The sequence below is a fragment of the Balaenoptera musculus genome, chromosome 6, assembly GCF_009873245.2.
Source record: "Balaenoptera musculus isolate JJ_BM4_2016_0621 chromosome 6, mBalMus1.pri.v3, whole genome shotgun sequence".
In the NCBI taxonomy this organism is placed as follows: Eukaryota; Metazoa; Chordata; class Mammalia; order Artiodactyla; family Balaenopteridae; genus Balaenoptera; species Balaenoptera musculus.
The window spans coordinates 113,098,112-113,110,641 of record NC_045790.1 but is presented as its reverse complement, the minus strand read 5'-3'; the positions used below and the strand labels follow the sequence as shown (position 1 = coordinate 113,110,641).

The following is a 12,530-nucleotide window of genomic DNA, read 5'->3' as shown; positions in this document are numbered from 1 at the left end:
GTTCCTTTTTCGAATCTGGGCCAGAGGCAGCAGCCTGGGGGGCAGCACCGCTGGGGCTTAGGAGGGGGCAGCATGACTTGATGGGAATTTGGGTGTAAAGCCGCCTTTCTTCTGCTTGCAGTCGGCTCTTAATCCCGGTCCAAGGCCTCCGCGTTGCCCAGATACAAGCTCTCCTGACAACACAAAGAGACAGCGGCACCAGGCGCTGGGCTGGGGGTCCGGGGAGTCCACTTCTCCAGTCTTGTTCAGTGATGCTGATGGATTTGCTTGCCCCACTTTAAGTTTGGGGAGAGAGTGGGAGGAACCCCAGACAGCGCAGAGGTGGCCATGGGCCCCTCCCCGAGGCCGGGCCCACCTCACTTGGCGGGATGACTCCCGGCTAAACCACGGTCCCTGGGTTAAGTCACTGGCAATCTTCTGAAAACGCGCAGGTCTCCTCTGAACTTCGCAGAGTGACCTCTACATCTGCTAATACAGTGGCAGTTTAGCAGAGCAGGCAGAGCTGGGGAGTTACACGCAGGCCTGGCCTGGAAGAAAGGGAGGGCGTCCCAGAAGACACACGTCCCCGCAGGGCAGGGCCCGCTGCCTACGTCGAGGGGCCACTCGGCTTCTGAGGCTCAGGAAACTTTAGCCCTTCTGAGGCTGGCTGACTTTATTGATTCCGGGAGGCTTCAGGGCTGCGCACACAGCTTGGCATCCAGGTGGCAGGAGGGGGATTTCTGCTGGGCATGGTAGCTGCCCGGGGCTATCAGGGGCAGTGGGAAGGGCGCTGGGCTGTCGGGAATGCCCGAGTGGCGGTGTGGCCCCGAGTGCATCCCAGCCTGTCTCCCGCCTCCATCTGTGCGACGGGAGGGCGCCGTCACCCCCGTGCTCTCTGCTCCGTCAGTGACTTCAAATCCCAGCCCTCCGGCCCCTGGGCACCTCCTCCGGGCAGTAGGGAGCCGTCACCCTGCAGGGAAGCTCACAGGCCCTCCAGGGGGAAGGAGCGCCCTTCCTCCTGCGCTGGACCGCGGATGCACTTTCTCCTTAGGAGGTCCAGCGGCTGCTGCCCCCCGCTTCCCAGAGGAGGAAACTGCGTCTGGGCGAGGCTGGCCGCCCCATCGGGAGGTGCGGCCCCGGCACCCCCGGCCCGAGGCCCAGGGGGCTGCGCTTCCCTCTCCCCACCCGCCCTGGCCTCCGTTGCTCTCTGCTTGGGGGGGGGGCATGGTGGCCTCCCTGGCCTTCGGGGCTGGGGGTGCCATGGGAAGAGCAGGGCAGGAGTAGCTGAGTGGCAGCCGAGGGAGGGGCAGGTATTGGGGCTGCGCCCAGGCAGTCACTCCCCTGCGCTGTGTCCTCTCTTCCAGCGTGTGGCAAGCTGACGGGCATAAGTGACCCCGTGACCATCAAGACCTCCGGCTCGAGGTTTGGGTCCTGGATGACGGACCCTCTGGCCCCAGAAGGTGATAACAGGGTGAGTGCTTCCTTCATTGGCTCTGGGTCTGGGGCCGGGGGGGCTGTGGACGAGCGAAACTTGGTGCCCCTGGGGCGGGGTTCCAGGGACTTTGGGGAGCGGCCCAGGTCCCTTGCCGAGGTCCCTGTACTAAGCCAGAGTCACAGACCGCGGGGCGGGTCCGATGTGAGGATGGCCGTGGCGGTGACGGGGCAGGAGGACGCCTGCGACCCCCTCCCCGGGCGTGGCTCCGCCCCTGGGAGCGGAGGGGCTGCCTCTGGGCTGAAACCTTCCCATGCTCACAGCCCTGGCCCTGCTCCGCTCAGGAACAGCATGGTCAGGCCTTCTTGTTTTAATGACTTCTCATTTGTGTTTCATTTGCCATTCCTTTCATGGCTGATGGAAACTCATGTTCTTTTTTGATTTAGGAAAAAAGCCATGTTCTTTTTTTTCTAGATTTTCCCCCCTGGGTAAAAACCTCATAAAAGGAGAGAGAGACGACCGAGCGGCACGTCTGTCTTGATCGGGATGGGGTGGGGGGCTGGGTTCTGTCGTTGGAGTCCCTTTGGGACGTGGGCAGCAGAGGGCTGGCTGGCTGGGAGGGTGGCACCTGGCCCACTGGGCCCGGGTAACATCCGTCCGTCACCACAGCATCCTTTGGGAGCGTTTCAGCGAAGGGAGGTTCCGAACGCCCAGGGTTCTGGCTCTCGGTGGAGGAAAGGAGCCGTGGGCATTCCTGTCCCTTGGTGGTCCACCAGCCTGACCGCTGGCACCCGGAGAGAACCGTCGCAACAGTCCAGGGCCTCTCTTACCCAGCCCCTTGCCTGCAGGACGTTTAGAAAATAAACACTTAAAAAAAAACTCAACTCTTCCTCTGGGCAGATTGAGAAAGGAGCTTAGGCATTTGAGAACCTCCGAGCCTTGTCTGGAGGATCTTCAGTGGGGAGGGGTCTTGAGACTTCTGATCTCTGCTGCTCCCCCGCCCCATTCCCACCCGTTAGACGGTGTGATCGCTTCTGTTTAGATCAGGAAGCGGCACACTGTCTCCTTCTGGGGGAGACGCCTGGGGGACCGTGACGGGCTTGCCAGCTATCTGGGCGTCTGTCTTTATCCCACAACCTCCAGTGGGAGGAACCCCCGTCTCTCCCCTTCCTTACCCACCCCCCAGCAGGCCAGCAGCCTCTTCCCAGACCTCATCCCCTGGTCTGCAGGCAGAGAGTTCTGGAAGGAGGGGGCCGGCTACAGGCTGCAAACCCGGGAAATGACCGGGTCCGGTATCTTGGGGGTGAAGTTTGTTTGTGTTTTATTTTCTGAATGGTGACAGCTAGCTGGTCCTTGGAAGTTTTCTAAGAATTTAATTGGCCAATTAATTACCAATGAAGCATTTAATTGGCCAATTGTTACCCTGACTACTCTTCAGTTTCACCTGCATCCCCCTGGAAAACACCACTTTGGTTCCGAGTTTGGTTAGGAGTGTGCTCTTGCCGCAGATGTCAGTGACAGTAACAGTAACGCAGACGTGAAAACAAGATGGTGATGCAGACCCTGAACACGTGATGTATATATTGAACTACAAGAGGAAGTACTGGTTTCTAGGACGCAGCGACACGTGCGCCCAGCCCTCAGCTGAGCGAACCTGTGCCTGGCCTGGTTTGGTCCCACGGCTGCCCTCCCACCGGAGATCACAGTTGTCTCTGCTGTGTTGATGAGAAAACGCAGGGCCAGGAGGGTCATGTGACTTGCCCAAGGTCTCAGGAAAGGCTGGCCCGTGGTCTTATTAACCATTTATTAACCGCGATGTTCCAGGTTGAGTCTCCCGAGTCACCCTCCTCTCCCTTGCCTTCTCCCCACCTCCTGCCTGCCCTCTGCCTGCCCCACCACTCACACCCCGCTGACCCAGCAGGCCTCTTGGGATCCGTGAGCTGGAACCAATGACCTTGGTGCTGCAGAGGACGATCCCCGGTCTAGAGGATTTCGCCCCATCTGACACCGCAGATGTGCCTCTGGGTCCCCATGTTGATGTCAATTTCCTTTGTTGTAGTGAGCGCTCGTCAAATTATCTTTTCTCAGAGATCACGTATCAGGGCTCCTGGAATGCCCCGTACCGTGAGGATGTGGATTCATTTGCGAAGCCGTTGAGGTGGTGATGGATGCTGTTGGACATTAGACATCTCTTTTCTGCTTGATGAGTTGATTACCCTCCAGGAAAGGGGGCCCTGGTGATGGACAGAGTGCAAGCAGGAAGGCGGAAGGGGGGGCCTTTGTGGGAGCTGACTGCATGGGGAGGGAGGGAGGGGACCAGCTCGCTGGCAGGAGACCCTGGGGGCCTGCTCCAAAGCTTTGGGCAGTCGGCAGTCCTCCCCCAAGCCGTGAGATCAGCACAGCCACCAACTCACAGCCTGCTAAGTGACACGTCCCCAGGTCCTGCCATTGATCTGGAAGGGTGCTGTTTTGTTTGCATCTTTTCCATTCTCCGTCCAATTTTGATCACACGCAGGAGACCAATAACTCTCTCCAAAAAAAATAAATCAGTGTCAGCTTCAGTGCAGGAGACCACAGAGGGCGAGGAAAGAGGGGTGTGGCCAACAGCCAGGGTGGGGAATTGCCTTGGGACCCCTGTCCGGGAGCCCTCAAAGGGGCTCTCGGGTCCCCCTGCCTTTGTGCTGAGCTGTTAGAACCAGGTTAGCTCATTCATTAAGCACCGCCTGTGTGCAGGCACTGTGCTGGGCTCCGGTGGTCCTCCACCCGGTCCAGAAGCTTCTGATGGCACCAGAGCTCCGGAAGCCATGCTCTCGTCCCTCCAGGCTGTGTCCCCCCCCCCACCGGGAGACCAAGACACTGAGGCGCGTACCTCTGACTGTGGACCCTTCTAAGGTCCAGCATCCACCATCCCTCTTACAGCCGTGCTTCCGCTGTAGAAGTCCCAGGCCCGCTCACATCAGACATTGGTAAGGGGACCAGCCAGCCTCTGGCCCCCAGGAAGTTCATGTTCAGAGGGGTGGTCTCACCACTAGAACACATCTCGTTTCCCAAACAGCAGTGAGCTCAGTTTAGTGTTTAGAAGTCCTTCCCTGTCATCTGAACAGTGTCACAGCCAGCCAGGTATTTTATTCCTACGGAATCTGTCTTCCTCAAGGTCATATTATCCGAACTGCACGGTCACACTGTTTTGTGTGGTCGGGGACGGTCTTGGGGCTGCTGACCTCGCCCCCCTTTCAACCCTCTCTCCCCAGTGAAGCCTCCCACCTCCCCACTCACCTGTTCAGCTAAGGGCTCCCTTTAGAGCATCTTTCCCACCCGCGCTGGCTCCTTGAGGTCAGGTCCTGCCAGGAGGACATGTGACAGATGCCTGCCCCACCAAAGGGAGGAGAGGACATGGTCACGTTACTAAGCCAGGCCTTTTGGGCGGCTTCCCTCCCCCCCTCCGCCCCTCCCGGGTCCATCCCTGCATCACATAAGATGGGGCCAGACTCGACACCATCGCCCTGCCCTGCCCTGCACCGAGATGGCCCTCTTCACTAAAAAGCACATGAAAATAATAGGGACAATTAGGAAAACCCCACGTTCTCCGTAAACTCCACCGTGTGGAACCAAAATGCAGTCAAGATGTGGGAATACCCAGGTTTTCTTACAGGGGAGCTGGTGTTGGGCGTTTTGATTCCAGTGAGCTGGTAGGCCACATCCACTCAAGGCATGGCATTTACAAAGAAAGAATCCGGAGGTGGCTTTGTTTTATCTTTTCTGGCAAAGGGACCCTCGTGGATGGGGGAGCTTGCACACTGGCCTCAGACCTGCCGAGGGGGCTCCTCTCGCCACTCGCCCGGGGGGCCTTCCTTCTGGTGACAGAAGCACCCGCAGCGGGGGCTCTGAGCCCTGCCGCCCCAAGGGCCCCTTGTTCCCTTGGGCTGCCCTGGCTTCTGTCCCCCGGTGTGTTCTCAGCTCTCCCCCTCCTCAGCCTGGAGCCCCGCGGTCCTTCCCGCAGGACGATGGCCACAGGGAGCTGCAGCCTGCATGGAGCGTGGCCCTGAGGTCACCAGCGCCCAGAGGGCAGGGAACGAGTTCCCATCACTTGGAGAACAGGAGGCGCATGGCCGCCTGGGCCACCCGAGCCATCCTGCCGGGCGGTGGTGGGTGAAGCGGGCATGGTGGTCAAGCCCAGGAATGAGCGAGTGGAAGGTCGCCGTCCCCTTCTGTCTGTGCCCGTGAACAGAACCTGCTTTATAGGGTCGGTTGGGCATTTCAGAGGACGGCCTCGGGAGTCTGGGAGGAAGTGGCCCAGCGAAGACAGGCAGTGGGTGTGTCCTGTGCGAGATGCAGTCTGCTTTCTGGTGAACAGACCGTGTGGCCCTGGGCGAGACCCTCACCCCTGGGCCTCTCCGAACTGGGAACTTGGAAGAGGTGGTCTCGGGGACCCTCCCAAACGTTAGAATCCCCTGGAAGCTTTAACCAGCCGATGCCCGACTCTACCCCCAAGGTCTGTGTCATTGTTCTGGGGTGTGAAAGCTCCCAGGGGACCCAGCCAGGTTGAGGACCCTGGTTCCAGGCCTCAGCGGTTCAGATGCAGCGGTTCTGGGCGGCATCCTGGAGGGGACGGGATTCCATCTGAGCCTTGGAACGTGGAGTAGGCGGGGAAGGACAAGGCATTTGAGGTGAGACCGGAGTGAACTCGTGGGGGTGGGAGGCAGTGCCCAAGGTGGGCCCTCATCGCAGGCCCTGGGGGTCCCGTGATGCGCTCCTCTTTTGCACAGAGGGGCTCACTGGTGGCTTAAACCCTCCAGGCCGAGAGCTGGTTGTTACACATTTAGCACCTGTGCTGATTTTCTCTCCCACCCTAAATTGCCTTTTCCAAGTGTTGCCCCCTGTGACCAACTTGCCAGTTTATCGGAGGAAAAGGCAGTTTAAAAATCCTTAGAAATTGGATGCTGACTTCACCCAGCTCTGCCCACAGGAAGGAGGTGCTGATCCCTGGGGGTTCAGGGATGCATCAACCCAACCGGGTCCCCACCATCAAAGACCCACTCGTGGGGGAGGCAGACAGAGCTGAGATGGGGGGTCAGGAGAGGATGCAGAGGGGGGCTGTCACTTGAGCGAAGTCTTGAGAGAAGCAGTGAGCTCCCTGTCTGGGAGGTAGCCAAGAGGAGGCGAGATGTCAGGGCGTCTGCACATCACCCTGCGGACCTCTGACACCTCCCACCCAGCCCTGCGCTTGCCCCGTTCTAATGCATGACCCTCATCGCTGAGGGCTCCTGTGACAGAGGCTAAGGATAAGGAGAAGCCTCAAATGAGACCCAGTCTTTAAAAAAAATGTTGTTAAAAACAAAAAGCACATCTGCCTCTAAACATCTGAATGGATGTCTCAGGAGCAAGGTTACAGGTTTATGGGGTTTTTAAAATTTTTTTAACGCATGCGCGATACCGTGTCTGAAAACTCCCACATCCTTAATCCCTCCTGCAGCCGGCAGAGCCCTTGACGGATAAAGCAGCTGCCTTCTTGCCAGACAGATGCACTGGGAACGGCATTAGCCCGGCAGATTTTCCTCTAACTGCATTGCTTTCTAATTTGCTCTCATGTTGGTTGAAAATGACTAAAGCGTCTTGTGCAAAGTCTAGACAGCTTTCGAGTCAACGGGCATTTAAGCAGTGATCGGAAAGCTCTTCTTCTTGTGACCCCAAACTTGGGCCTCTACTGGGTTTGTTATCTTGGTTGATTTGAGCAATCAGAGCCTTCTGGAAGCCCGGATTCCTCAGGGAGAGGCACTTTCCCAGGACTGGGCGTGACAGAGTGATTACAGTCGGAGCATCCCAAGTGCCAAATGAATGACGTCCCCCCGCCGGACTGGTGATTCAGTCCGACCTGCTGTGAGGGCCTGGACGAAAGGAGAGGCCTGACGCACGCACCCCCTGGGGTATCGGGCATCGCCCTTCCTGACGACCTTGATAATGGTCATCCCTGCAGACTGCCCGGTGTTGTGGGCACTTGTCCTCCTGCGGGCCCAGGCGGCTGTGCCCTCTGCCACAGCGTCCTGCTGGAGGGCGGTGTCACATGCTGCTGGAGGGCCGGCCTTCCCAGATGACCCACAGCCTGGGGGCAGCGCCACCCACTTGGCGGGAACAGCAGAGGGTGGGTGCCAGCCACGCCCCACGGCGCGGCTGCAGGTCCCAGGCTGTCGGTTCCCACACCCATGTGCGTGATGTCCTTTCTGCAGGCTGGACGCTTCCTCCCCTGGTGGGGAGGCAGCCCTGGCCCCTCGTGAAAGACACACCATGGGTTTGGAGGAAGGACATGACCCTGTTTAGTCTATTCTCTCCCGGTCCTTCCAGCTCCTTCTCTGGGTGCCGAATCACTAAATCCCAAGTCCAGGAGGGGATGCCTACCCGGGAGGGGTCCCCCCCCTTCAGCACCACTGACAGGTCCGCTGTGTCCGCAGGTCTGGTACATGGACGGCTACCACAACAACCGCTTTGTCCGCGAGTACAGATCGATGCTGGCCTTCATGACCACGGACAATTTCACGTCCCACCGCCTCCCGCACCCCTGGTCCGGCACGGGGCAGGTGGTCTACAACGGCTCCATCTACTTCAACAAGTTCCAGAGTCACATTGTCATCAGGTTCGACCTAAAGACAGAGACGATCCTCAAGACGCGCAGCCTGGACTATGCCGGCTATAACAACATGTACCACTACGCCTGGGGTGGCCACTCGGACATCGACCTCATGGTGGACGAGAACGGGCTGTGGGCTGTCTATGCCACCAACCAGAACGCCGGCAACATCGTCATCAGCAAGCTGGACCCCGTCTCCCTGCAGGTGCTGCAGACCTGGAACACCAGCTACCCCAAGCGCAGCGCCGGCGAGGCCTTCATCATCTGCGGGACCCTCTACGTCACCAACGGCTACTCGGGGGGCACCAAGGTCCACTACGCCTACCAAACCAACGCCTCTACCTACGAGTACATCGACATCCCCTTCCAGAACAAGTACTCGCACATCTCCATGCTGGATTACAACCCCAAGGACCGCGCCCTGTATGCCTGGAACAATGGCCACCAGATCCTCTACAACGTCACCCTCTTCCACGTCATCCGGTCTGATGAGTTGTAATCCCCTCGGCCTGGAAGCCGAGGGTCCGAGCCCTCACCCACCTGGAAATTCCTGTGGAACAGCTGCCAAGTTAACATTGGTGAGATGAACAAGGCTAATTTGGAAAAATCAGCAGCAGCGTGGACTCCGGCACCACGGGGTGGCGTTGCCCCCGTGTTTCTCCAGCTCCAGCCGGAGGGCGGCCGGTGTGGGAAGAAGCCCCCGTATTTACGGCTGGAACTGCAGCCCAGGGCTCCCCGGTTCCCCCGCCCTGGTCCCCTTTCTGGTCAATATACTCAAGAAGTAAGGCACTGACTGTTGGCCTATTCTCACCGAGAACAACCCACTGTTAGGCTCGCATGGACTTGTCCGTAGATCATGGTCAGCTCGACGGACCTGAGTGTCGTGTCTCATTGAAGCCCCCCCTCCCCCGGGCCTTGCTCGGCAGCCGAGGGGGCCGCGTAGGCTAGTGTAACTCGCATCTCATCACCGCTGCCATCCTTGACCACGTGTTGTGTCTTAGATGAACTGTGCTGAGACTCCAAGTAGCCCGTGGACCCGAGTTAGTCCCCGAGAGCGGTGGCCGGCGTGTGTGGCCTGGACAGGCCCAGTGCCACACCGTTCGAATCCGCGTACCCCGTAGATACATCGTGCAATGTCCGTCTGTTGTTTCCTCGAGGTGGTGAATTGTCTGTTTAGTTGATGCCATGAACGTTGTAAATGCAGTTCCGTAGTTTGGATTAGTAAGTGGATGGCTTTTGTTTCTAAAGAGAAATTAAAAAAACACATCAATGTTCGCCCTTATAGAGAGATGATCAAGTTCACATTGATAATCATGAAAGGAAATATCCTCTTCTTGTTAAATTATCTAAATAGTGTAACCACAGATGAGAAGGGCTCATCTAGGGAAACTTCTGTTTCCAACGGGAAAGAAATGCTCCTGAGGGTAACAGTGTGCAGAAAGTACCTTTTTTAAGTAAAAAAGAGGGAAACTTTGTACTATCCGGTTATCTGAGGAACAATAAAAATATTAGGAGATGTTTTTGCTTCGTTTGTCATTTCAGAAGGTTTTCAAAATGACCGAGACTTCCAGATCCTTGCAGATGTATTCCAGAGTGAGTGCCCCTCTCAGAAGAGGACAGGGCACGGTCTGGACACAAGCTCCATTGGGTCCCTAGGCACTCATCCCCCGCAAGGGCCGGAGCCCGAGAATCAGCTTGGAGGTCCCCACTCCTTGGGTGAATCTGAATCCGGGGACTACACCACTGGGAGTCCCACCCACCCCACCCCGCCAGGCTCCTCCTAGTCACAGCTGGAAGGAGCCTGGGACAAGCACCCGCTTCCGACGTGGTAGGGAGCATCCGCAGAAACACTGCCGAAAAGTGGGCAAAGGTAAACCCAGGCCCTCTCTGGCCAGTTGGCTTCCTAGGAGCACTGGGGATCCAAGAGGTGAGTGGCCAGCCCTGTCTGGGGTCTGGGTCCCTGAGCCTTGGAGACAGAGAACCTCGTGCATTGGGGGAGCCCAGACCACCACGGCCAGGCCTGCAGATACCAAGCCAGCCTCCGTCTCTAAGTGGGCCCTGAGGTCTCTGCAGGACAGAGCCGTTCTGGAGTGCCCTGGGGATTCACATGGCCAGAGAAGGCACAGGTCAAAGTCACTCTCCTTTCACAAGACAGTCCAGGACCCGCCTCGGCACTAGAGGCCAAGGCAGGGTGTGGCATGTGGTGACCACCCACTGCGTCCCCTGCCCTTCCCTCTGCTCTGGGGCGGCTGGCCTCCTTGGCAGGCTGGACAGCAGGGCTGTGATGTGGGCCTGGGGAGAAGCCAGCAGCCCCCGTGAGCTCAGCCCAGCTGGCACCGCACCCAAACCAGAGAGCAGAGGAGCTGATGTGTTTCCGAAACGGTCTCCTTCAGTTTCCATCACGTGTCCTGGAAAGAACCTGGGCGGGTCCCCAGGCAGGGGTGTAGGCGGCACTTAGAGGGGGTGTAGCTGGCGTTCACGGCGCTGGTACTCTCGGAGTCAGTCTGAGAACATCTAAGAACATCTGACTCCGTCCCCGGGGCCCCTCGGAGGCTGGAGCCACTGAGACGGCAAGCCGGTCAGGCCAGGAGGCAGCGGGGGCGTGGGGACCATGTCTGCTAGTCACAGCGGGCGCCCTTGGGATCCGGCCAATTGCTGGGAAGATATGGGATGAGAAGTAGGGTGGAGGCCCCGCTTGTCCTCTCCAACCCCTCCGGTGGAGTAACACACTGAAGCAGAAAGGAATGACCACTGGCCAGGGCTTGCCCGCTGTTGGGAGCCCTGGATCGCAGTCAGCTCGCCCATGAGAAATTGGGTGGGCCCTGGACCCCAAGGGAGGGAGATGCCAGAGGACCCTGGAAAAGTGCTGGGGGTGTGGGGGGTGTGGGCCGGCAGGGCAGCCTGGGGGAGGGGCGGCGGCCTTGCATAGTCAAGGGCCACTCCTGGGACCCTTCCCCACCCCACCCACCCCCGCACCGGGGGCCAAGTCTCTGCTGCACGCTGGGGGCCGCCTAGACACTGCACTGCAAGGGGACGGTGCCACCTCGGGCCTGGCCCAGGCCACCTCTGACCCCAGCGCCCCTCAGCCTCTCGCCTCTGCCCACACGCTACTGCGGGGCTCACCAAGCAGGTCTCCACCTCCGGGCACAAGGCGCTCCGGAACCCCTTGGCCCCTTCACCTGTGCCCTCCCCACGTCCTTCCTCCCCTCCCAGCTCAGAGCTCCCGCCTTCTGGAAGCTTCCCGTTCCCCATATCCAAGGAGGAATCACTGCTTCTTTCCTGTTCCTTTAAATCCTTCCTCCATCACCCATGCTCCGGACTGCCCCATCTTCCCAGCATCTGTGATTCTCTTATGCCCAGCATATTCTTTAAGATCTGGGTTTTTTTTTTTTTAATTCACCAAGTCCAAGACAAAATAATCCAAAAAATCCTTTCTTGCTTTCTTGTTGCTACTGGGTTTCGTTCGCCAGATACCCTGAACTGTGAGGAGGAAGCGGGGTGGGGATGGTAGGAAACGCCTGACACTCAGTTAGAGCCTCGTTAGCTGCAAGTCCTCCCCAAGCAAGAAGACTCGCACAGGCCCCTGCCACAGCCGTGGCAGGACAAGCTGCAATTCAAACTTTTAGAAGTGGGAGGCATTTTCCTACTTTCATGTTTGCAAGTTACCTTGAAGGGAGCCGGTGCGCAAAATCCTCCCCGGGAGAGACAGGAGCTGGTTCTTCATAGAACAGCCCCGACTTCAGTAAGACAGTCTAAGACGCCATCGACTTTATTCCCGGTGTGAAGCCGTGATGGGAGTCTGTCCAGGCAGGATCAGGCAGGGATTGTTAAGTAATTACAGCTGCAATTATGGGCCGAACTCTTCATAATTTCCCCTTAATGGCATAGGAGACAGCAAATGTACAAATACCTACTCTGAGTCACCAGAAGACAAAATAACGACCTGATAGGTTCAGAATGGATTTGCTGTCTCCGACTGAGTATTTGCCGGGGAAAATAATCCTCCAGGATATTAAATACGCAAGAAAAATGGTTCCATCCAGAGAGCAAATAAAACAACCGGCTTGCCACTAAATCTCCCGGATTCCAATAACTGAATATATTGGCTGATGGCAGAACATCTGTAGATGAATTTTCTTTATTAAAAGTTTGGCCTGGAATCAGAACTCAGCAGTTCTTTGGTGGGTACCGGAGGCCAGAGCATGAGATGCCCAGTCCTGGGTGCAGCTGGGTAGGCCTGGAACTTTTCTAGTTTCCGCAGATTTCTTCTTGAAGGAGGCCTGTGATGGGTGACCCCACACAGCTGCCCATGGAATTCACCTCTAGCTCCGGGAGTCGCGATGCCCTTGTCGTTTAGGGAAGGCGTGAGGTGAGGGTGGCCAAGTTCTCTCAAGTGACCAGGAAGGAGGCATCTCTTGGGTTCTTGGGAAGTGCGGGGTCTCAGACCGGTGAAGTGCCAGGCTCCACCCGTGAGAAGGGAAAAGAAGGCGATGGTGA

The 12,530-nt window shown here is 57.9% G+C and overlaps 1 protein-coding gene across 2 annotated transcripts in view; it reads left to right on the top strand.

The window, feature by feature from the left end:
• OLFM1 (olfactomedin 1) overlaps window positions 1-9,549 on the top strand; it is a 38,167-nt gene extending 28,618 nt beyond the window's left edge. For both annotated transcript variants that reach the window (XM_036856725.1, XM_036856724.1), the window contains exons 5-6: window positions 1,344-1,450; window positions 7,858-9,549. In XM_036856725.1, coding sequence (XP_036712620.1) covers window positions 1,344-1,450; window positions 7,858-8,532 — 782 coding nt within the window. In that variant the 3' untranslated portion in view covers window positions 8,533-9,549. The remainder of the gene's footprint in view (window positions 1-1,343; window positions 1,451-7,857) is intronic.
• The last annotated feature ends 2,981 nt before the right edge of the window (window positions 9,550-12,530 follow it).